Source organism: Lagenorhynchus albirostris, chromosome 10 (assembly GCF_949774975.1).
Source record: "Lagenorhynchus albirostris chromosome 10, mLagAlb1.1, whole genome shotgun sequence".
NCBI classification, from domain to species: domain Eukaryota; kingdom Metazoa; phylum Chordata; class Mammalia; order Artiodactyla; family Delphinidae; genus Lagenorhynchus; species Lagenorhynchus albirostris.
In genome coordinates this window covers 63,511,706-63,534,348 of record NC_083104.1, presented here as the reverse complement: position 1 = coordinate 63,534,348, position 22,643 = coordinate 63,511,706, and the positions used below count along the sequence as shown (strand labels likewise).

Below are 22,643 nucleotides of genomic sequence, written 5' to 3'. Positions count from 1 at the left end.
TGCAGGATCAGTGGAAGGGGGTGGGGCAGAGAGCCCCTCCCTCCAAAAGACCCAGAGTGTCACGCACACACAGTGACACACACTCTCTCCTCTCATACCCGGCGGCGGGGGTTGCCCTGGGAGACCAGGCAGTGAAAGGGAACAATCCTTCGCGAAAGGGAAAGGAGGGGGAGGTGGCGAAGGGTCTGAGGACTTGGACACAAGAAGAACCGGAGGTGGCAGGGAAGAGGATTTGGAATTTATTAGGGTCACAAGCACCCCTGCCTCCCATATTCAGCATTCCTGAGCCATACACTGCCACCCCTTTTGTAGCCTGGGAACTCTGAGTCCTCATCAGCAGGAGGCCCGGCAGAGTGGTGGGATAGTGAGCAGAGTCCGGGGTCCTTGAGGCAGTTACATGAAAAGACCTCCTGGGAGGGGCAGAAACATTTGGACAGATGTATAGGTGGAGACAAATGGGCTGGGGGGGAGGCATCCACTACTGTCCTTGGCCTATGGGAACTTCTGCCCTTCCCTCAGTGGCTCCAGACTCCCCTCATTTGCTTTCTGGGTTCCACTTCTCTGCCCTCTTCCTCCCCCTGATGGCCTCATACCAGTGACTTCCACTGACGCCCCTGTGATGTATCCACTGTCTTCAGATGCCAAGAACGCGACCACATCTGCCACATCTATGGGAATGGTGGGGAGAGGGCAGAATCCTACTCACTCTCACAGACCCAAAGTAGCCACCTACCCGAATCATCCCTCCCCCAACCACCAATCCTGGTGAGACTCTCTCAGATACCACAGACCTCGGGATCTCTTCATTCAGGCCCCCCTCTGCACTCAGTGCTCACCCTCAGGGTCCCCCATATGTCCCAGTGGGATCATTCCAGTCACCTGTAAGGAAACACTCGTGTGAGTGAAGGTTTTTTTCATGGTTTTTTTTTTTTTTTGTAGACCGAGTCTGTGACTTTTTTTGGTCTTCATTCCTTATACGCTTGCTGAATATGCCCCTCACTGGGCCCAGCATCCTCTCTCTGAAGCCCAGAGAGTTTGGCTCTCTGAATGATTCTGCCCTCCACCCACAGTCTCCTACCTTGTCCAGTACCTTCTGTGGCACTTTCTGTGTCATGGGTGTTTTAATGAACCCTGGGAGGACAGAGTTACAGCGGATCCCATGTCTGTGGAAAGGAGAGTGGCTGCTGACTCCAGAGAGGACTGAACACTGACCCTCCCTCAGACCTTCCACATGGCCCCAGGTGTCTGACCGTCCAAGCTCCCGGGCTGCAGTCTGGGTCAGCCCAACCACTCCAGCCTTGGATGCTGCGTAGTTTGTCTGTCCCACGTTCCCCACCTTTGGGTGAGCCAGAGATTGGGGTTAAGTTGGGAGTCCTAAGGAGGGGCTCTCCTCTCTGTGCCCACTTGGCTGGCTGACCTCGTCCCAACTCAACCTGACCTTCCCTACGATGCTACTGATGTTGATGATGGAGCCAGGACAGCCACTGGACACCAGGGCTTGGGCTGCAGCCTGAGTGACTAGAAAGATGCCCTGGGGGTGGGGAGAGAAAGTAACAAGGCAGAAAGGATCAGCAGGGGTGACACTCCTCCAACTCCCTCCCCAGGCTAGAGGGCCCAGAAGTCATGGGTTCAGAGATCACCACCTTGAGGTTGACAGCTATGACTTTGTCCCAGTCATCCTCAGACATGTGGAGCAGAAACTCATCCCTGGTGATGCCCGCACAGGACACAACGACAGATGGCGGGCGAGAAAAGCAGGCCTATGTAAGGGGTAGGTTACACACCAAAAAACCTTGTAGAGCCGAGGGCACTGGAGGCAACGTTAGGGCTTTAAAGGGGGCGACGTCGTCTCGCTTTTTCACCTGCACTTGATCCAGCAGGCGCCTGACGGCCCCGGCCTCGGACACGTCAGCCTGGAAGGCTGCGTGGGCCCCGCGGGGTGCCCCCTCGTGGCTTCCCGGCCCTCCCAGCAGCCGCACCGTCTCCCGTGCCGCTGCCCCGTCCAGGTCGCAAGCAGCCACAGTGGCCCCCTCAGCGGCCAGGCGCACACCCACTGCTCGGCCGATGCCACTACCAGCACCTGAGATGGGAGAGAACACGCGGGAAGGGGGGGAAGGAGAAGTGGGCAGGGGTCAGAGGTCAACAGGGCGCAAAGTTAGTAAAATTCGGACCACAGGCCACAGCGGTTGTAGAGTCCGAGGGCGCGCCCCGACGTCACTCTAGCACACCAATCCCCCCGGGGAGAGGACACCCGCCCCCCAACCTGTGACCAGAGCCAGCGCGAAGGGAAGCCGGAGCTGAGACGCCATGGCGGGTGGCGAGTGGGCGGGCCCCCAGCACTGAGCCAATCCGAGCGCAGAGGGGGCGCGGCGAGAGCAAAGCCGGACCAATCGAAGACCCGCCAGCGTTAGGCCACTGGCGGCCACCCGCGCAGGCAGACCTCCAACCGCGGGGGCGTGGCCAGACACCAAGGCTTGGGGGACAGTGGAGCCGGGAGAAGAGGGGCCCCCATTCCCCCCAAAAAGGACAAAGACTGCGCGTGGAGCGGAAGATCCAAGGATTTTATTTCCGGTCACCACCCCTCCTTCCCCATTCAAACAGTGATATAAAAGAATACAAACAAAAGAAAAATCAGGCCATGAGAGTAGCAACTAGCCCCCCTCCCCCCGCAGTAACTCCCAAATCAGGACACACGATTGATGTTTATCCCCGACTTCTGCTACCCACTTCAGGGCTCTGGTCTTCCCTGGAGTTTCCACCAACCGGTGGGAGAGAGGGAGGTGGACCCTGGCGAAGCCAGTGTGTGGCAGCTTGGTCCTCTGTGAATAGGTGGGGTGGGGGATATGGGGTAGGTTGCCGTGACTCCTCTCTCTTCCAGCCTTCTTCATGGCCCCACTTAGTCCCCAAACCCAACAACATGGTCAGCACATGCCCAACACTATGGTCCCCCGGGCTGTCATTCTCACCTCTGCAGCCCCTGTAAGACTGCCAAATCTTGATAGCTTTCAAGACAAAGTTGCCACCTCCCTAGGACACAACTCCCTCCTTTGGCAGATGTCCCAGGCCAGGGTCCCCAACTTCCACAGACCCCTGACCTGGAGGGTTTAGAGGCTAGAGGTTTGGGGCTGGGGTGGGGCTGGTTTACCCCACCTCTCACTCAAGGTGGGCAATCAGCACCATCATGAAAACTCCCCCCAGCAACCCCAGCACCTCCAGAAGTGATTGCAATGGTGATGCCTCCCTCAACAGCTCAGGCAACACTGACACCGTTGCTACATAGATAAAGCCACCTGCAGTGAATGGCAGAACCCAGCCAGGACCTGTGCCACCTGCAACTTCACTGCCCACTGCCCCTCCTTCAGTTAGGAGGGCACAGGCTGTGCCTGCCAGTGCCCCTATTGCCGTCAGTAGTTGCAGACGCATCGCCTGGTGGGCAGAAAAGAGAGAGAGAGGCACTCACCAACATCTAAAGGTTATCAGTGGTTTAGATGTGGCTGGAGGGGTATAAGTGTACATGGATAAGATGCATGTCTTTAGAAACTAAATAGTAAGGCAAAAAGAAGGGGATCTAGAATAGACACTTTCTGAAAAATCTTAGATCAAAGAGGTCCTTTCCACAGACCTTCTGACTCAATAGGTCAGGGTCAGGGGCATGGTGTGAAAGACCCCCATAAAACATTCAGATGGCTATGGACCACAGTTCAAGAACTACTGAGCTACAAGACAAAGAAACAGAACTTCTTCCCCCTCGTTTCTAGAGAATCTGTTGTTAACAATACAGGCATACCTCGGAGATATTGTGAGTTCAGTCCCAGGGCATCACAATAAAGCAAGTCACATGAATTTTTTTGGTTTCCCAATGCATATATTTACACTATCCTGTAAGTGTGCAGTAGCATTATGCCTACAATGTACGTAGCTTAGTTAAAAAATGTCTACCGAGGGCTTCCCTGGTGGCGCAGTGGTTGAGAGTCCGCCTGCTGATGCAGGGGACGCAGGTTCATGCCCCAGTCTGGGAAGATCCCACATGCCTCGGAGCGGCTGGGCCCGTGGGCCATGTCCGCTGGGCCTGCGCGTCTGGAGCCTGTGCTCCACAACGGGAGGGGCCGCGGCGGTGAGAGGCCCGCGTACCACACACAAAAAAAATACTCTACTGATAAAAAATGCTAACCATCACATAAGCCTTCAACAAGTTGCAATCTTTTTGCTATAGTAACATCAGAGATCACTGATCACAGATCAACGTAACAAGTATGATAATAACGAAGTTTGAAATGTTTCAAGAATTACTCAAACTGTGACACAGACATGAAGTAAACTAGTGTTGTTGGAAAAATTGTATCCATAGACTTGCTGAAGCAGGGTTGCTATAAATTTGTAAAAAATGCAGTATCTGCTAAGTGTAATAAAGGAGTGCAATAAAACGAGGTATACCTGTAGTACAACTTGTTCGGAACTAACGGGTGGCAGTCTGGGTTTGGGGTGGGTTAGCGGGGGATAAAAGGCTTGAGGCAACCATGTTTGGTGCACACCTTCACCAACCTGCTTTTTGCTGCAGCCAGACTGGACCAAGATGGCAAAGTCCCCGACTTCATGGGGCACTTCATGTAGCAGAACAGTCATTGTGGTCAGGATCCCCAGTCCCCGACCCCCTCGAAACGAAGCACCAATGGCCAGACCATCCGTGAAGTTGTGTGCCAGGTCAGCAGCCAGATTCAGGTACCCCGATACACGTAGGTCTTTTACAGGAGAAAAGGAAGATTAAACGATTAGAGGTATTCATCACCCCTAGTCTCAGCCCTGATCAGCCTCCTAGAGACCACTTCACATCCAGCCTCAGTATTTTCCAGACACCTGTGATCACCCATAGTGCTGTTCCATGTGATTCATGATGATGCCCCTTGCCCAAGCGTATGCAACGCTGGCCCTCACCTGAACCTGCTTTTTCCTCTTCAGAGTTCTGAGGTTTCACTGGCCTGTCTTTGGGCCTTGTGCTCCCTCCTCTGCTTTTCCTCGACCCCCCTGCTTCCTTTTCTTCTTCCTCTGAGCTCTGTTTCTCCTTTGAAGGACGCCCTGAGGGAAGAAAGGAGTTGGTAAGAGTGGAGAACAGAGATTTGCCAATATGTCCTCATAAGGGTAGTCTTCTCCCACCTAAGAACCATAAAATGAGGAGATTCAGAGATGGCAAGGTGGCTTTCAGGAAAGTTGTTCCTGGGCTCACCCTGTCTTCCATGTGTGTGACCGTGAGCGTGTCCATGTCCGTGTCCATGTCCTCCTTTCACATGTCTCACAAATTTCTCCACCACGAGAAAGGCGACAATTCCACTGAGGACCCACAGTCCCACAGACAGAATGGGGCCCTGTCCTAAGAATGGATACATTGAGACATTAAGGGAGATTTTGATTTCAGACTCTTCCTCCCCAAGCACAAGAGAAGAATAGGGAGGCACAGACCTTCCCCTGCACCCCAACCCCACGTCTTCACCTGCCCCTTCCTCACCACTGTGGGAATGTCCATGTCCAGGCTGCTCCAGAGGGTGGTGAGAATGAGGTTCTGGAGGAAGGGAGAGACAAAGCCAGATGAGGAAATACCCCAACCAAGGGGTATGTATTTGGGAGAATATTGGAAGGTCAGGGATCACAAAGGGGAAAGAACCCTCTTGTCCAAAGCATGAAATACATTAAGATTTAAGGTAGAAGCTAGAGATCACTTACCCAGAGCATGAGGGATGAGGTGCAGGAAGGCATCTCCCAAGAGCCCACCCGAAGCAAAACTCAGCAAGATCTGGAGCAGAGAGCGGTGCCGAGGGGAGTTTGACTCCACGGGGATAAGGAAGAGGACGAAAAATGGAGCTGCAGAGATGAGCACTGTGGCCCCCAGTGCCTGGCGAGGGAGAGTCAGGGGTCAAGTGGTGTGGGGTTTCCCAACAATCCCGAACCAGTCCCCCTCTGCCCCATCCCCGGGGGACTCACATAGGCCCAGAGAGTGACAGTGTCCAGGTTCTGTTTGATGCCTGGAGCCCCAGACTCCTCATAGATTGCATGGCTGTGCTCATGATCATGTCCATGTCCTCGGTGGTAGACGCTCTCATGAGAGTGGCCATGACTATGGCCATGGTGCAAATCCTCATGCGAATGTCCATGGTCGTGACCGTGGGTATGCCCATGCCAGATGCTCTCATGAGTGTGGCCAGGGGCATGGCTGTGTCCATGGTGGAAATCCTCATGTGAGTGCCTGTGGCTGTGGCCCTGGAAGTCCTCGTGCAGGTCTTCGTACAGGTCGCCATGACCCCCGTGTCCGGCCACTAGCAGCCCCAAGGCCGCCCAGGTCAGCAGTCCCACGGCCACCCAGTGGGGGGCCCCCAGGCCTCTGGCCATCACGCTGACCAGAGGGACAGAGATAGTGACTCCACTTGACCCTCAACTCTATACCTATGCGGGGTCCGCTCTACTCCGTTCGCGCCCTCCGTCCACTTCTATGGGCTGCTTCCCCATTCCATCCTGTCCCCACCCACATTGTTCCCAAGACTCGTTTTCTTTATCCGGAACCCCATCCCTGATGCAGGGCCCCCAGGACACCGCTCTAGGCTTTGATCCTCCACTATATGGACTCTCTGCGCCCTCGTCTCTATGACCCACTAAATGAAGAAAAAGGCCTGAAAAGGACGGTAGGGAAAAACAGGGAATTCTCACCGGCTCCGGGATCCTCTCCTTTCCCGGTTTGCTCGGACGTGGCAGTCCCGCCTCTAGCTCCCGCGAGAACAGGGAGTTCCGTTCTACCTTGGTCCCAGTACCTTTACCAATATGGCGGCACTCCGGTAGTGGTGAAGCCGTCTAGCCCTGGCGCGCATGCGCGGGTGTGGAGGTTATTCGAGGGGACGCTGGGCTAGGCGGGTTAACAGGCGGGAGGAGACCGCCTCCTCCGTTTCCAACCAGACGAGGAGGCGGGAACTAGCGCGGAGACTTCCCGTCTATACCAAGATGGCTGCCACATCGGCGCTGTCATTTTGCTACAGAGCAGAGCGAAGCGCTTAATTCGACCCGGTTAAGGCCAGAGACTTTTTCTCTGGGGCTTCCTCGTGCTCAGCTAGTCCAACGATCAATCCTTGGGAATCCCTGGTACCTCTTCGGTATTCCTACACTCAGCCAGGAATCATGTCTTGGGCTGCTCGCCCGCCCTTCCTCCCCCAGCGGCATGCCGCAGGGCAGTGTGGGCCGGTGGGGGTGCGAAAAGAAATGCATTGTGGGGTCGCGTCCCGGTGGCGGCGGCGACGGCCCTGGCTGGATCCCGCAGCAGCAGCGGCGGCGGCGGCGGTGGCAGCCGGAGAACAACAAACCCCGGAGCCGGAGCCGGGGGAGGCTGGACGGGACGGGATGGGCGACAGCGGGCGGGGTGAGTGACCTAGCGGACAGACCGGCAAGCCAGTGACCGCGTTATCAGCAACCCCTTCCCCCCCCTCCCCTGGTGTTCTTTCCCAGGCGCTCCCGCCCCCTTGTTTGTAAACACGCGTCCCCTCCCTCCCGAGGGCCTTAGTGCCCTCCCCCCGGGGCGGGGCGGGGAGGGGGAGCTTCCGCTCTCCTTGCGGTGGCCGCTCGAGGCCCTGCACTACGGAGGTCCAAGGCGTGGGGCACTAGTCCTCGAGATTGAGGACTCTGGACGTTTGAAGGCAAATTCTGTGTCCTAGGAGGGGTCTCTTCTGCCTATCTCTTTTCCCTGCACGTTCTGGCTACGAGCTGGGAGTGGAGGGGCTGACTGGTCCACCCCACGTGCTGCCCCACCCACACGAGATGCGTCTGGCTTGGGGTGACCAAATGCATTGTTTGGAATTTGCCTCACCCGAACGATCCTCCTCTGTCAGCCCCCTTCTCTCACCACGATTAGGAGTTAAGCCGTTGTTTGACAGTAGGGTGCCTCTGGACTTGGGAAGGGGTGGGGTGAGGTGGGGGCGCGGTGGGGGGATCAGAGAGAGAATTAAAGGCTCCGGTTGGATGATCGAAGACTCATTTTCTCTTTTTGTCTCTTCTGTCTGTGTGTGTCTGTGCCTGTGTGTACCCCTCACCAGACTCCCGAAGCCCAGACAGTTCCTCTCCAAATCCCCTTCCCCAGGGGGCCGCTCCCCCTTCTCCTCCGGGGCCCCCCTTACCCCCTTCAGCAGCTGCATCCCTTGGAGGCTCTGGGGCTCCACCCCCACCCCCGATGCCACCCCCGCCACTGGGCTCCCCCTTCCCGGTCATCAGCTCTTCCATGGGGTCCCCTGGTCTGCCCCCTCCAGCTCCCCCAGGATTCTCCGGGCCTGTCAGCAGTCCCCAGGTGAGAGGTTGTGACCCACTTACTGCCTCTCCATTTTCATTTCCTTGTTTTCCTGGTGACCTAGATCCTTGTGTGAACTTCCCCATGGCCCACTGACCTTCCAGGCCTGTGGTCCTTGTGTGACCCCTGGCATTTCTTGAGGTGACTGAGCTTTCAGTGCACGCCTCCTCCCCAACCCTGTAAAAGAACCCAGCTATTCTTGATGTCCCTTTCATATATCAGTGATTTTTTGCCCTTTTGGTTCCATCTACTCTTCTGAAATACAAGCCCTTCAGGGCCACTGTGTTGCACAATTTCAGGGGGACCTTTATGTCTCATCTCTTCGGGGTTGTACTCCAGGGGTGGCCCTTCCCGGGCACTGCAGTGTAAATAATGTCCTTTGTAACGTGCAATGCAGGGCCCTGCCTAGGTGGTAGGGAATGATGTCCCTCCCCTCTGAGAGATTATCCTTCCCAATGAGTCTCCCTGTGACTTCCCTATTTCCCCCAACCCAGATTAACTCAACAGTGTCGCTCCCTGGGGGTGGGTCTGGCCCCCCTGAAGATGTGAAGCCACCAGTCTTAGGGGTCCGGGGCCTGCACTGTCCACCCCCTCCAGGTGGCCCTGGGGCTGGCAAACGGCTATGTGCAATCTGCGGGGACCGAAGCTCAGGTATGGGGCTCAGAGGACCAGCAGAGAGGAAGAGAGCGTGTACCATTTACCATCACCTGTGGGATTCCCAGGGGCTCTTGAGGTTTGGTTAGAGCAAGTGAGCTGGGGGAGGTCTGATGAGAGTTAAGGACCCTGCAGCTCAGATTTGGTGTGGGGGGGTGGTCAGAGGGAAGAGGGGGCTGGCATAGGGTTTTCGAACTGTGAGAAGAGTGGGATTGGATCATGCCTCATGTCCTGGTTCCCCATCTCTCTCTTTGGCAAACACAGAGCAGACTTCAACTAAATTTGCTGGGGGGAGGTGGGCAAGAGTCCTAGTGGCACAGGGTCTACGTGCAGTCTTACTGCTCTTCCTGTCCCCTCGCAGGCAAACACTACGGGGTTTACAGCTGTGAGGGCTGCAAAGGCTTCTTCAAGCGCACCATCCGTAAGGACCTGACCTACTCGTGCCGGGACAACAAGGACTGCACGGTGGACAAGCGCCAGCGGAACCGCTGTCAGTACTGCCGCTATCAGAAGTGCCTGGCCACCGGCATGAAGAGGGAGGGTAAGAGCCTGCCCTACCCAGGCCTCCCAGTCTACCCTGTTGGGAGGAGAGGGAGGAGGGGGAGGGAAGACTGCAGGGACTATACCTCTTAGGAAGGCTGGACTCCTCTCTCTCCTCCAGAGGGCGATATTTGATTCCCTCTCCCCTGCTCATCAGCCCTCCTCTCTGGTACCTTGACCTGGTGCCTTGAGTTTCCTTCTTAATGGTTCTGCTTCTGTGGCCTCTGCCCCTCTGACCCCTCCCTGGTCTGGTGCTAGGGTAGGATAAGTTTTCCTTCCCCATGATGGGTTTCTCTAGCTCCCCTTCTCTAACCTGAGTAATTCTTCCTCATTTTGACCAAGTGCTTCCACTCTGGTCTCCATCTCCCTATTATCTGTGTTCTCTCTTCCAAACTCTGGGACTCTACCCTCTTAAGCTGCAGCCTTTACTGAAGACCTCAGGGCTTCTTCTTCTTCTTTTTTTTTTTTTAATCTCTATCTTTTCTTCTTAAGCTTGATTCTGGAATTCTGAGAGAGATACTTTAGGGAGTATATGTTGGTCACATCCCTCATTTTAGAGAAGATGAGCCTGAAGCCTGGCTTTCCCAAGGTCATGCAACAAAAGAGTGGCAGGTCTTGGATCAGAAGCCACACCTCTGAAGACCCAGGCCAGTGCTCCTTTTCCTGCTTTTTTGTTGAGTCAGAAGAGCACCAGATTTGCCATCAGGCACGCTTAGATTTGGACATACGACTTGCTATGTATTGTGTGAACTTGGGCAAGCTGTTTAATGAACTGCCCCCAAATCGTTATTTTTAAAAATGGGGTCAAGAGCTCACAGGGTCGTTATGATACTTGAGTGAACGTGAAAGTGTGCTTGGCACGTTTCCTAGTATATAGTAGGCTCTCAGTTTAAATGCTAGCTTTCTCTGTAATTGCTTTACCCACCCTTTTACTTCTTCTGGGTTTATTTATCTGTTCTTTTATAAGTCCTGCTTCTGGACTGCCACAAATCTGCCATGGTTTCCAGTGACTTCCCCAATTTCTATAAATATCTCCTAAGGGCCATGAGACCCTGATAAGACCCTAAGGACATTTTGGAATCTCCTCATGGCTGGCTGCTGACTTTCTACTTTTTTCTCCTTCCTCCTTCTCCCTCAGCGGTTCAGGAGGAGCGTCAGCGGGGGAAGGACAAGGATGGGGATGGGGAGGGGGCTGGGGGAGCCCCCGAGGAGATGCCCGTGGACAGGATCCTGGAGGCAGAGCTTGCTGTGGAGCAGAAGAGTGACCAGGGCGTTGAGGGTCCTGGGGGAACGGCGGGTAGCGGCAGCAGCGTGAGTGCTGGGGTCAATCTACGCTTCTTCCTGATGGGGGTGGGGAGGCGGGAGTCTAGGTCTGTTCTACCTCCCCCTCCCCTCCCTTCCCCTCACAACCCATCTAACACTGCCGGGGACCGGAAGTGCCGCCAAACAAGGTCTCTTAGACATCTGAGGTAGGCGTGATAGCATCCTCCGTCCCCACTCCCAAAACAATCCACTCACAGAACCACAGGCAAGTCCCAAATTAATAACTTTTCCTGAATGCTAGAAGAGGAGGAATTGGTTCAGATGGGGCTTGAAGAGAGACTACAAATAAGGAGGGGGTGTCAAAAGCCTCTTATGGGGTTGGGGGGGGCTCCCAGTGTACTTCCAAACCTTCTATAACTCTCACCCCTCCTCCCCTGCAGCCAAACGATCCTGTGACTAACATCTGCCAGGCAGCTGACAAACAGCTCTTCACACTTGTTGAGTGGGCAAAGAGGATCCCACACTTTTCCTCCTTGCCTCTGGATGACCAGGTCATACTGCTACGGGCAGGTCAGTGACCTTGGACTCCTTGAATCTCTTGTCATTTGACCCCTCTTGGACCTCCTGACCTTCAGGGACCCCAGCGGCCTTACCTTGCATACTCAGAGAGCCAGTCTCATTGACCTCGCCACCCCTTCTTCTCTTCCCCTGATGTGCTTTCAATCCCATGGCCTGATCCCTGGCTCGTCACCCTTGCCGCCCCCCACCCCCAGGCTGGAATGAGCTCCTCATTGCCTCCTTCTCTCACCGATCCATCGATGTCCGAGACGGCATCCTCCTCGCCACAGGTCTTCACGTGCACCGCAACTCAGCCCATTCCGCAGGCGTGGGAGCCATCTTTGATCGGTCAGTGGCCCTTGGCTGGGCTGGCCTGTCGGTCGAGGGGGTGGGGCTATAGGCTGGTCCGTGTCCAAGGCTGGCTGAGCTGTGACCTTTGAGTGACCTGCAGGTCCCTCTCCAGGGTGCTGACAGAGCTAGTGTCCAAAATGCGTGACATGAGGATGGACAAGACAGAACTTGGCTGCCTGAGGGCAATCATTCTGTTCAATCCAGGTAAGAGGAGGATTACCCCCGTCTCTCAAGACCAAGGCAGCCTTGGAGCCTCCTCTTCTTCGGAGACTCCTAAGTTACCCAGCTATCCCCCTCAACCTAGAAATCTCACAGCTGACAAAGAAGAACCCACATCTGCTGATAACATTCCCTTTGCAACCCCATCTCTCAAACCCATTGTGCCCTGCTTCCCTTGCCAGGCATCTGGTGAAGGGCGTGTAGGTGGGGCCCAAAAGGGACATCGTGTGGGCCACACCTCCACATTTGTCCTGATTTGATTTGCCCTCCTTCCTCTTCCTCCTCTCTTCCCTGCCATCCCAGATGCCAAGGGCCTCTCCAACCCCAGTGAGGTAGAGGTCCTGCGGGAGAAAGTGTACGCATCCCTGGAGACCTATTGCAAACAGAAGTACCCTGAGCAGCAGGGCCGGTGAGAAGGCGCTGTGGGGCTGAGGGGCTGTGGGAACCGAGGCTCCTGCTGGGGTTGGGGTAGTGCCATGTGGCTCTAGCTCTCACTCCATGTCTCCCATTCCCTCCTCAGGTTTGCCAAGCTGCTCTTGCGTCTTCCTGCTCTCAGGTCCATAGGCCTTAAGTGTCTAGAGCATCTGTTTTTCTTCAAGCTCATTGGCGACACCCCCATCGACACCTTCCTCATGGAGATGCTTGAGGCTCCCCACCAGCTGGCCTGAGCCCACACCAGACGTGGTGTTCCTCACGCTTGAGGAGGGCACATGGGCAAGGGACTCTGAGCCTTGGGGCAGGGTGGGGAGGGACCATGTTCCTAGAATCTTGGTGGGGTGAGGAGCATAGGGCAGAACCGAGACCTCCAACGGGGGGTCCCTAAACCCTGCAAGGGTTTGCTTGGCATCCCAAGTCAGAGGGGACCCCAGACCACTTTGAGGGCTGGACCTCTCCCTTCAGTGGCCTTGAGTCTCTGAATTTGTCTGGCTCCGCCATGATCTGGGGGTGCTTTCTTACCCCTGGCCTGGAACGGCCTCTCCTTCCCCCAGCACAGAGCACTGGCCTTGCTCCCAGGACCTGGCTTCCTTCTCGTCTTGCTTCACTTAGCCCCCCATCTGAAGAATGGAAATGGGAACTCCCGCAGAGATGGATATTGGGGGGCAGGCCCCCCAAACGGATGGACATGGGAGTAAGGCTCTGACAGGCCTTCCTCCAACCAAGCCTGGCAGATGGGGGCTTCTCTGGAATAAGGAGGGGCCCTGTCGCTGTCCCATGTCCAGAGCCCCCTCTCACGCTTCACCTTCTGACGTCAGACTGAAAAAGAAAAAGGTGGTGGTGGCTAAGGGGCGGGTGGAGATGTAGGAACCCATGTGCTATTTTTAATTTTCTCTGAGGATAGAGACTTGCAGTTAGACTCAAAGAAGTACTGTACTTTCCCAGATTGACTAAGAAATGCCAGTGGTGGAGGTGGTGTTCGGGAAAGGCAGGGCCCTGAGGTGGTCTGCGGGGCTGGCTCTTCAGCACTGGCCTTCCCAGCCCCCTCCTCCACTCTTTCCGTCTGGCTTGGGGAAGGGGCCTGGGCTGTGAGGGCGGGGTGGGGGGAAGTGGCTTGGTGAGTAGTCCTCAGACCCTTCCCCTCCCAGCTCTCCCCCCAGCCCGGGGCACACACCTTGTAGGCTAGGGACACAGGCTCCTGGCCTCAGAACTGAGGGGAGATGGCCCGCCTGCAGAGATGGGGTGATGGGGCTGCATGATTTTTGCCCTGCTGCTCTTCTCTCCGGGGTTCCCTTACCCTCTCTTTCACTCACATAAAATCGCTTTCAAATTAAAATCGCTGTTTTCTGGACTGAGGTGACTGTATGAAGGGTGGGAGCAGCGCCGCACCGGGCCGCGTGTGGGAGGGTATCCGGTCGGGAGCTCCGGACCGGCTCCCTGGACGCCGCCGCCGCCGCCTAAGTTCCCTGGGGCCTCGGAGGCGGGCGCAGGGTGGGGGACACAAGGCGCGCTTTGTCGCGGAGGTGGGGGGAGAGGGTGTGCCAGCCTGGGGGCGGGGCCGGCCGGAGGGATGGGGGCGGCTGACTCTCAAAGGCGCCTTGTTCGCGGGCGCCCTCCCCAGCGCCAGCGGGCGGCGGCGCCTCGGCTCGCTCCGGGCTTCCCTCCGGCCGCGCCGCGGGCTCCGGGCAGACCCGGCGCCGTGCCCGCTCGTGGGGGCGCACTGGGCGCCGAGCGCCGCGGCTTACTCCTGTGTTGCCCGCCTGGAGGCGGCCTCGTCCCCGAGTGACCCCGTTTCCCGTACTCTGCCAACCAGTGTCGGCGGCCCCCCGCGCCCCCGCCTCTCCACTGGGTGCCTTTCCACCTGGGCTCCCGGGCGCCGTTACGTCGTCCCCCTACTTCCATCCCTTGGGACCTGATTAGCGTGTGTGTGGGTCTGTCCAGTCTCTGGCCTCCCCCCTAACGGCCCTCCCGCCTCGCCCCCCACCCCCGCTCCCCGCGGCCGTCGGTTGCAGGTCCCCAGTCGCTATCTATAGCCGTGTCTATAAATACCGTGCCCCGGGCCAGGCTCTGTAATTACAGCGGGCGGGCCGGGCCGAGGGGAAATAATTATGGAGACCCGACGGGGTGAGGGGAGGTAGCGACCCCCAGGCCCGCCTCTCCCCTCCCACTGTGCTGTAAATCCCGCCCCAGACTCTGCTGAAAGGGGGCTCTGGGCCCCCAAGGGGGAGTAACGAGAAGGGGTGTTGTGACTGGACATCTGGGCCCCCCCAAAGAAAGAGACTGGGGAAGAGATATTGGGGTTCCCGAAAAGAGAATCCTAAGGTACAGGCCACTGAGTCTCTGCGAGAAGCAGAGGAGAGCAGTCCGAGGGTCAGCGAGGGAGGGTTCCCACTCGCACCCCCACACCAGGTGGAGATCGGGGGTGGGGTTTCCCTCGGTGGCTGTGGGCGGGCGGCTGGAGGCAGGGGCTGGGCCGGGGGCGGGAGCGGGGTGGGGGCTCTGGGCTGCCGGGGTGGCCGGGGACACACAGGAGCGGCGGCCACCGAGGAGGGAGCAGCGCCGGAGCCCCGACGGCGCCTCGCTGCATGGAGTTGGGTCACTGAGAGCTGTCGCCACCCGGCAGCCTCCGACTTCCCCAGGACCCCGGCGTGCGAGCCTGCTCGCTGTCTCCTGCAAGCGTCGGGGTGTCCGGCGCCTCCGGCGGTCCCTGGGACCTGGCGTTCCGGGCGCCAGCTATGGAGCGGTGCAGCCGCTGCCATCGCCTCCTCCTGCTGGTACCGCTGTTGCTGGGCCTGAGCGCGGCCCCCGCCTGGGCAGGTAAGGGGAGTCCCAGCGCCTGGGTCATCGGAATCTCCGCACACCTCGGGACAGGGGACAGCTTATGCCTGGGGAGCAGGGGGGAGCTTCTGGGTCCAAGAATGGGATTTGGGGGGGTCAGGGGTCCAGACTGGAGGGCAGGACACCTAGGATCCTTGGAGCCGGGGTGGGGATCTCTTTCCCTCCTTGAAGTGACTGGTGGAGGGCGGGTAAGGTTGAATGGCGGAGCATCACCTGAGGGCGGTGAGTGGGGCTGGATGGTGGGGTCCTCCAGCAGGGCCACTGTGGTCCAGCTGGTGCTGGAGTCAGGGCTAGATGCCAGTGTTGATGAGTGAGAGGCGCATGTCTTCTTCTGTCTGTCTGTCTGTATCTCTGGGGTGAGGGGGGGAGCATCCTTGGTCAGAGCAGAGCCTCGAAAGTAGAGAAAGAAGGGATACCTGGACTATTTGTCCCATCAGCTTCCCCGACAGGATCCCCTTCCCCCTCCCCGTGCCCTCGATGCTGCCACGCGGCTGGCTCTGGGGAGCATTGGGGCTGGCTGCCAACAGGACGGCCGCTGGACAGGCCAGGATCAGGTGTCTGAGGCAGGAGCCAACTCTTTGCATTCCTGCCCCGCCCCTCCCCCTCTGGCCAGCCGGGCTCCCCTGGGACCCTGGCATCCACAATCCCAATCTTTTCCTTCTTTTTCCCAGGATCCAGAAGTCCTGGTTCCTAGGAGAGGGGGTTTGATGTTGGAGGGGAGGAGGCTGGGAGTACCTGGGTACTAGGCAGGCTGGAGCAAGCCCCCTCCCCCCGTGGAAACACTGGAGGCTGATTTGCATATAACTTGACTATTCATTTCTTCTCTGCTTTGGAGACAAGATGGTCAGAAAAGCAGCATAAAGGATTAGATTAGATTACAGAAGGAAGAACTTTCAAGATAGGAGGAGCATGCGGCTCAGGGACAGAAAATTGAAGTGTGGGATGTCTGTAGACTCTAGGAGTCTTTTTTAGGGAGAAAAGGGGACCTTTAACATGGAGGCAGGGGGATGGCTGAGATGACTGTCTCTTATTTGGGGGTTGAGTGGGTAGAGGTGGGACTCTAGCGGGAAATAGGTTAGTGTAGAATTCATCAGAGTAAAGAAAGGGGTGTTTGGGGGGCCAGAGGTAGAGTGGTGGGGGTGATGGGGCCACCAGTGGGGAGACTGGGGCAGATTGAGGCCAGAGACAGTGGGGCACATATGTAGCTTGAAGTGGGAAGATGGGTGGGCAGACCTGTGGGTAGGTTGTCTATAGGATGGAACTGTACTCTTCTGGGGTTTGGTGGAGGGTGGGGCCCTCTGAGGTCTCCTTGGCCTGGGGTCTCTGTGAGTCTCTGTGTCTCTGTCTCACTTACCCTTCGTCTCTCAAAGCGGCCCTTGTGTGTTGGTGTTTGCGGAGCTGCCACACGTGGGGGCCAGGCTAGGGCAGGGGGGTGGGAGGGGGCAAGGCCGTGGTTTCCCGGCTCCTGGACTCAAAGGGCCTTTTCTCTGCCTGCCCACCCCACCTCACCCGCCCCACCCAGCTCTGCTCTCCTGATCACTCTGGCCCCTGCCCTGCCCCACACTTCTATGAGGGTTTTGCTGGAACTTTCTTTGGGATTTTTCCAATGGAGCTGATGGAGTGAGAAGTATGTGTATTGGGGAGCAAGTGAGGAAGAGGCGACCTCTGTCTTCTCAGGAGTTTGAACCCTCAGAAGCCGAGTTCTAGGGGGATAGGGCTGGTGGCCCGGGCCTTGAATCTTTGGACCGTGGCGGGGGTGGGGGGGGCGGGGCGGGGCGGGCACGGTCGAAGTTCCAGGTGTGGGGAGCTTGCCCGGGTTTTGGGCAAAGGACCCTGATGGGATCCACAGATGTGTGGCTCCAGGCCCTGGACCTGCTCCGGCTCTGCGTGGCAGCTTCAGGCTCCCCACCCGCCCCTGCACCCCAGCCCATCTCCCAAGCCAGGGGCACCAGCTCCTGGGTTGGCCCTTTCTTGTATCTCCTTCCTCTGCATGGTCAGAGGTGTCCCCACCTCCCCAAACACGGGAACCCCAGCAGCTTGCAGTCCCCTCCCCACAGAGCTGCCTCTCTGTTCCCTCCCTCGTGGCCCCCCTGCACCTCCCGTGCCCAGGATGATCGTTTGCCCAGATGTTGTTTATGCTGGAGACATGGGACTGAGGCCAGAAACCCAGAGACCAAGAACACGGAAAGGGAGGAAGAGAGGGAGAAAGGAAAAGTTAGGTAGAGTGTGAGGGAAACGGAGGAAGACAGAAGAGCCGGGGAGAGAGAAAGACCCACAGATACAGAGACAGAGAGAGTAAGCATGACAGAGCTAGAGTAAAGGGAAGGCAGAGTTGGGACGGAGAGGTTAAGAGAGAATAGAGAGAGATTCATAGGCTGAAAGACGGAGATAGGGAGGGAGTGACAGAGACAGAGGCTGGGAGGCGGGGACAGTGGAGGGCAGGGAGCTGAATACCGGCTCAGCGCTGCCCTTTTCCAGGTGACTTTCGTTTTCCATCCATTCAGGCCCCGTTCAGGAGCAAGTAAGGGAGAGGTGACTTTTATCTTCCAAGGAGTTTGAGCCCCAGGAAGCTGAGCTCTAGACCCCAAATGTCCCCTGTGTGGGCCCTCCTGAGAGTGTGTCCCTTCCCCTGACCCTCGTGGACTCTCCCAGGTGCAGCCCCTGTGGACGTGCTGTGGGCCCTGAGGTTCCCCTCCCTCCCTGACGGTGTCCGGAGGGCGAGAGGCATTTGTCCAGCTGATGTGGCTTACCGAGTGTCCCGACCCGCCCAGCTCAGTGCACCCACCCGCCAGCTCTTCCCAGGTATGGGTGACACGCTGGAGGAGGGAAAGTTGGCTGAGGTCACAGGGCAGGGTCTGGGATCAGACACGAGAAGGGAAGGGGTTAATGTCTCGCTTTGCCTCTCACTCCACCTGTGTATGTCTCTCTGGTACCAGGAGGCTTTCCCAAAGACTTCTCTCTACTGACTGCTGTCCGGACCCGCCCTGGCCTCCAGGCTCCCCTCCTGACTGTCTATAGTGCCCAGGGTGTCCGACAACTGGGCCTGGAGCTCGGCCAACCTGTCCGCTTCCTGTACGAGGACCAGACTGGACGGCCTCAACCTCCTGCTCAGCCCGTCTTCCGAGGCCTCAGCCTAGCAGATGGCAAGTAAGTCAGTTTGCTCCTCTGGCCTGTCTGGCCTACCCTTTCAGGAGCTCCCCTCTGGCCCCTGCCCGCAGAGCCCCCATGCCCTAATCTAGGAAACCCTGCCGACCCTGTGGGCCACCACTCACTTACCCACTGCCCAAACTTCTGCCTAGTCACTTCTAGCCCAGAGTTTGGGCTTTAGAGTTTAAATCCTTGCAAGTAGGACTAGCTTGTACCTTGGGCAAGTTCCTTGACTTTTTTGAGCCTTGGTTTCTATGTCTGAAAAATAGGGACAATAGAACTGTGAGAATCAAATGAGAAAGTGATGGGATGGTGCCTGGTGTATTGTAAGCCCTCGGTACATGGTAGTTAACTGTGATTACTACTATTGTTATCATTGACTTGTCAACCCTTCCATCAAGGGCTGCTCAGCCCTCTTGACTTTCCCCCCTTCAGTCAGTTGCTTGAACCTCCCGCCTCCCTGTCCCTATGACCAGATGGCACCGTGTGGCTGTGGCTGTGAAGGGCCAGTCGGTCACCCTCATAATTGATTGCAAGAAGCGAGTCACCCGGCCCCTCCCCCGAAGTGCTCATCCAGTATTGGACACCCGAGGCGTGATCATCTTTGGTGCTCAGATCCTGGATGAAGAAGTCTTTGAGGTAACCAGAGCAGCCAGAGAGAGGAGTGACTTCTGGTCCTATGCCTTGTATCCACTCCCCTTCTGACCTCAGTACTCTGTCTTCCTATGTCCTACCCTTCACTTTTCCTTTCATAAATTTATATTTCCATTTCCTATCTTCAGGGCTAATTTTTTTTTTTCTGTAGGAGAATTAGGTGCCCGCTTATGTGGCAGGATTGTCCACAGTCACTTATTCTGTCACTCAGTTTTCATTAGTCCACCCATCCATCCATCCCTTCAACTGATCCATCGGCAGATCTATTCACATCTATTCACCCACGCATCCATTCACACACTCACCCACCCACTCAAGCATTCAGTCTTGTATTCTCCCACCTGCCCATTCTTCCCCTGCTCAGTCACTCCCTCCTGTAAACCACCCATCTATTCAGCTATCCTTCTGTCCATCCATCCTCTTTAACCCATCCATCCACCTATTCACTCATCCATCCACTCACCCACCCCGTCTACCCATGCATAGGATACATGCATGCAGCTAGCAACTCATTTACCCACCGCACTCTCCACCCTACCATTTCTTCACTTCCATCCATCTACCGACACACTGTTGGTATCTACCCTGCACCTCCCATTTATTGACCCACCAGTCCACCCACACAGACATTCACCATCCATCAACGCTCCCATTCAGTCAAGTGCTCGAGCCCTCATTCACCCACCCACCCACCCACCCATCTGTCCATCCAGCCATCCATCTGTCCATTCACCCACCCAGCCAGTCAACATTTTCTGAACACCTGCTGGCCCAACACTAAGGGAGAACACAGAAGAATAATATCAGATCTCTATCATCCCAAGGAACTACCAGTTCCACTGTGGAGATGAGACAGTATCCCCAAACTAGAATACAATGCAGGGTGTGCTTATCACCACATGTGGGCACAAATAAATGCCACTGGAAATCAGAACTGTCTTCCCCCCATTTCCAGAGATCCTGAGGCTTCTCATCGTCGCTGTCATTGGAAGGTCAAAGCAACTAAGGTTGGGCCACTGTCTCCAGAAGCCCTTGTGAACAGGCTCATGCATGGCCACATGGGCAGGGTGTAGGCCAAGAGCTGAACTTACACTTGGAAGGCTTGAATTCTAGTCCTGATTCTACCACTTTGAGTGACCTTGGGCCAGTCATTGTCTCTTTGAAATTTTATGAATGGAATGTGCTTGGAAAATAGGCATAAAGATCCTTGTCCTACTGACTTCAATCCTTGTCCAACTGTCCAGTTGTTGTGAAGGTTCAATGGGATTATGAATGAGAAGGTCCTTTGAAAACTGAAAAGCACTGTGCATATGGGAGGGCTGGTAATGACCTTCTCCATTATATAGTCTTATCTCGGATTGGCCTCCGACCCCCCCCCGTGTCCCAGACTCTACCCTGTGTCTCTTGGAAGCCCACTCTGCCTCCCTCCATTGGTGTCCCTTCCTCTTGTCTTTGTAGGGTGATGTTCAGGAGCTTGCCATCGTTCCGGGGGTGCAAGCTGCCTATGAATCCTGTGAACAGAAGGAGCTGGAGTGTGAGGGGGGTTGGAGGGAGAGACCTCAGAGACAACAGTCTCACAGAGCCCAGAGATCTCCGAAGCAGCAACCACCAAGACTTCATAGGTCACAAAACCAGGAACCCCAGCGACAGGTGAGGGAGCTGGTGAACCCCAAACTGCAGCACGTCCCAGGGAGGGAAGACACCCTCACATCTCCCCAGGGGAATTGCCCCAATGTCCCAGAGCTCCCCATCCTATTTTGGGCTCCTGTTCTCCCCTCCCTTGTGCCCCTCCCCAGCTGTACCCTCTATTCTCATCACACCCCCCCACCCCCAGTCCTCATTCATCAACCTTTTTATTTTCATTTAAAAATAAAAAGTCGTCATGAAGAATTCGTGGCTGGGAGCCGTGTCCCCTCCTTGTGTCTCCTCCTCTGCTAGTCTTCCTGGGACTGTGCCCTTGGGCTTTCCATCCCCCTTCCTTGAATTAAGAGATTGCGAGACCATGGAGGGTGGGGGTGAGAGCTGGGGACAGAGGATGGGAGAGCAGAGGAGGGGAGAGACAGAAACAGGGAGAAAGTTGAAATGGTAAGACCAGGAGGGGAAGAGGGGAAGGAGTAGGAGGTAGAGTAGGTCTGTGCAAGTGTGGATACGGGGGGCCCTCTCTCGGGCCCCCTGCACGAGGAGGTGCTGGATAAGGGACTGGGGGGGTGGAAGGGAAGGGAGGGTACGAATTGGGTGGAGTCTTGACAGTGACAGGGGTCAGTGGCCTGAAGATTGGAGGGTCAATCTCTTAATCACGTCTGCTTCTGTCCCACGTGTGGGACCCACCCCCCTTTCCCACCACCCCTCCTTTCATCCCCAACTCCCACGCCACCTCCTCACCTGCCTGCCCCCCTTTCCCACCTATTCCCACCGCCCCTTCCCTAACCCCAGTCCATTGAGTCTCTCTACTATGACTACGAGCCCCCCTATTACGACGTGATGACTACGGTGACCACCCCTGATTATCAGGTAAACTTGAGGGACTTCTCCCGTTCCCCCCCACCACCCCTTGCAAACATCTATGACACCTTCCTCCCCTCCCCACATGCGGGGAGAGCCACCTTGTATTTAGACTGTGGGCGTGTCCTCACTGCCCCCTCCCGTGTCTCTCTGCTGCAGTGGCCTCCAAGCCCCAACCACAGGGCTCCCCCTCCCCCCAGGGGGCGTCGGACCCCTCCCCGAAAGCCTACCCCACCTGCCAAGAGATCAGCGGCTGGGCAGGCGTTCCCCTCTCGAAGTGGAGGTTCTGGCCCAGCTCGGGGCCAACCTCCCCTCTCCCGGCGCCCAGCTCGGATGGCAGCTCCCCTCACTGCCCGGGCCCCCCCCAGGACCAGAGGCAGCGGTTACCGGCAGGTAGAGCCGGGGCATCCAGATCTCTGCCCCCAAACCTCTGTGACTTCGGAGATTCACTCTCCCCAAAGCGTCCCCCCCTCCTAATGGGCTGCAAGATCTGAGATTGCCCCCACCCCCCAGCACAGACAGACACTGCCCCCCGGGGGATGAACTGCTGCTTGGCCTCCCTTTCCGCTAACCTCTCTCCTTTCCTCCCGCCCTGTGCTCCTCTCCCCACACCTTCCCCCTGGGGTTAGGACCCCACCCCAGGTGAAGAGGAAGGAAACCTGGAGTCACGCCCCTTGCCACCCACTGAGGAGGTAACTCCATCCCCCACCCTCGCCCTAGCTGGGTCGGTGGGCGTCTGTTACCCACTCTCCTTGCCCCATGTCATCTTGATGAACCAGCCCCTCCTCTGGCCGGAGGGCTCTTTGTCATCTCCATTCGTGTCCTTCTGTCTCCTGGTCACTCCGGACCTATCGGTCTGCTTTCCTCTTTCAGAACCTTCATTTTTCTCCAGTGTCCATGTCTCCTGCCATTATTCTTTGATTCTGGAGTAACTTCCTCTCCCTGTTGGTGTCAAATGGTTTTACTTTCTGTCATATTTCTGTTCCCAGGAGCCATTTTCTGTCCAATGCTGTCACTTTTCCTCTTCTGCCCCTCTTTCCATCCATTTCTTTGGTCATTCCTTGGATTCTTTCATCGATTATTATGTCCATGGACTGTCCACTCTGTGTCCAGCCCTCTGGCCACCCTTCTTGTTACCCATCATTTCTTCCAACCGGGCCCATTTTCTGGA

General features: G+C 56.7%; 4 protein-coding genes across 14 annotated transcripts in view; 2 read left to right on the top strand and 2 right to left on the bottom strand.

The window, feature by feature from the left end:
* Nucleotides 1-207: 207 nt before the first annotated feature.
* HSD17B8 (hydroxysteroid 17-beta dehydrogenase 8) lies at nucleotides 208-2,321 on the bottom strand. Of its 5 annotated transcripts, XM_060164129.1 has the most exons (9): nucleotides 2,264-2,321; nucleotides 1,863-2,080; nucleotides 1,644-1,760; nucleotides 1,439-1,531; nucleotides 1,251-1,336; nucleotides 1,079-1,163; nucleotides 837-879; nucleotides 594-668; nucleotides 208-410 (listed from the first exon to the last, which is right to left on the bottom strand). In XM_060164129.1, the coding sequence occupies exons 1-9, from the start codon at nucleotides 2,307-2,309 to the stop codon at nucleotides 394-396; spliced, it is 780 nt and encodes a 259-aa protein (XP_060020112.1). In that variant the 5' UTR covers nucleotides 2,310-2,321; the 3' UTR covers nucleotides 208-393. The 5 variants fall into 5 exon arrangements, with proteins under 5 accessions (XP_060020112.1, XP_060020110.1, XP_060020111.1 ...); XM_060164127.1 differs by having other exon boundaries at nucleotides 1,079-1,336; XM_060164128.1 differs by lacking the exon at nucleotides 1,644-1,760 and having other exon boundaries at nucleotides 1,079-1,336; nucleotides 1,785-2,080.
* Nucleotides 2,322-2,540: 219 nt separating this feature from the next.
* On the bottom strand, nucleotides 2,541-6,793 carry SLC39A7 (solute carrier family 39 member 7). The gene is made up of 8 exons (XM_060162559.1): nucleotides 6,694-6,793; nucleotides 5,974-6,382; nucleotides 5,716-5,884; nucleotides 5,501-5,554; nucleotides 5,222-5,365; nucleotides 4,933-5,073; nucleotides 4,543-4,739; nucleotides 2,541-3,426 (listed from the first exon to the last, which is right to left on the bottom strand). The coding sequence occupies exons 2-8, from the start codon at nucleotides 6,376-6,378 to the stop codon at nucleotides 3,154-3,156; spliced, it is 1,383 nt and encodes a 460-aa protein (XP_060018542.1). The 5' UTR covers nucleotides 6,379-6,382; nucleotides 6,694-6,793; the 3' UTR covers nucleotides 2,541-3,153.
* Nucleotides 6,794-6,876: 83 nt separating this feature from the next.
* Nucleotides 6,877-13,682, top strand: RXRB (retinoid X receptor beta). 7 transcript variants are annotated; one of them, XM_060162556.1, is made up of 10 exons: nucleotides 6,896-7,393; nucleotides 8,064-8,311; nucleotides 8,806-8,962; nucleotides 9,327-9,506; nucleotides 10,644-10,816; nucleotides 11,209-11,338; nucleotides 11,542-11,674; nucleotides 11,778-11,881; nucleotides 12,200-12,305; nucleotides 12,417-13,682. In XM_060162556.1, exons 1-10 carry the CDS (start codon nucleotides 7,156-7,158, stop codon nucleotides 12,562-12,564), a joined length of 1,617 nt encoding a protein of 538 aa, XP_060018539.1. In that variant the 5' UTR covers nucleotides 6,896-7,155; the 3' UTR covers nucleotides 12,565-13,682. The 7 variants fall into 7 exon arrangements, 3 of the variants coding, with proteins under 3 accessions (XP_060018541.1, XP_060018539.1, XP_060018540.1); XM_060162557.1 differs by having other exon boundaries at nucleotides 6,897-7,393; nucleotides 11,790-11,881; XR_009542911.1 differs by having other exon boundaries at nucleotides 6,878-7,393; nucleotides 11,778-12,305; nucleotides 12,417-12,460.
* A 1,341-nt stretch (nucleotides 13,683-15,023) lies between these two features.
* COL11A2 (collagen type XI alpha 2 chain) overlaps nucleotides 15,024-22,643 on the top strand; it is a 28,096-nt gene continuing 20,476 nt past the window's right edge. Inside the window, exons 1-7 of the mRNA XM_060162560.1 lie at nucleotides 15,024-15,148; nucleotides 17,822-17,971; nucleotides 18,106-18,316; nucleotides 18,793-18,955; nucleotides 20,429-20,620; nucleotides 21,404-21,481; nucleotides 22,102-22,164. Coding sequence (XP_060018543.1) covers nucleotides 15,067-15,148; nucleotides 17,822-17,971; nucleotides 18,106-18,316; nucleotides 18,793-18,955; nucleotides 20,429-20,620; nucleotides 21,404-21,481; nucleotides 22,102-22,164 — 939 coding nt within the window. The 5' untranslated portion in view covers nucleotides 15,024-15,066. The remainder of the gene's footprint in view (nucleotides 15,149-17,821; nucleotides 17,972-18,105; nucleotides 18,317-18,792; nucleotides 18,956-20,428; nucleotides 20,621-21,403; nucleotides 21,482-22,101; nucleotides 22,165-22,643) is intronic.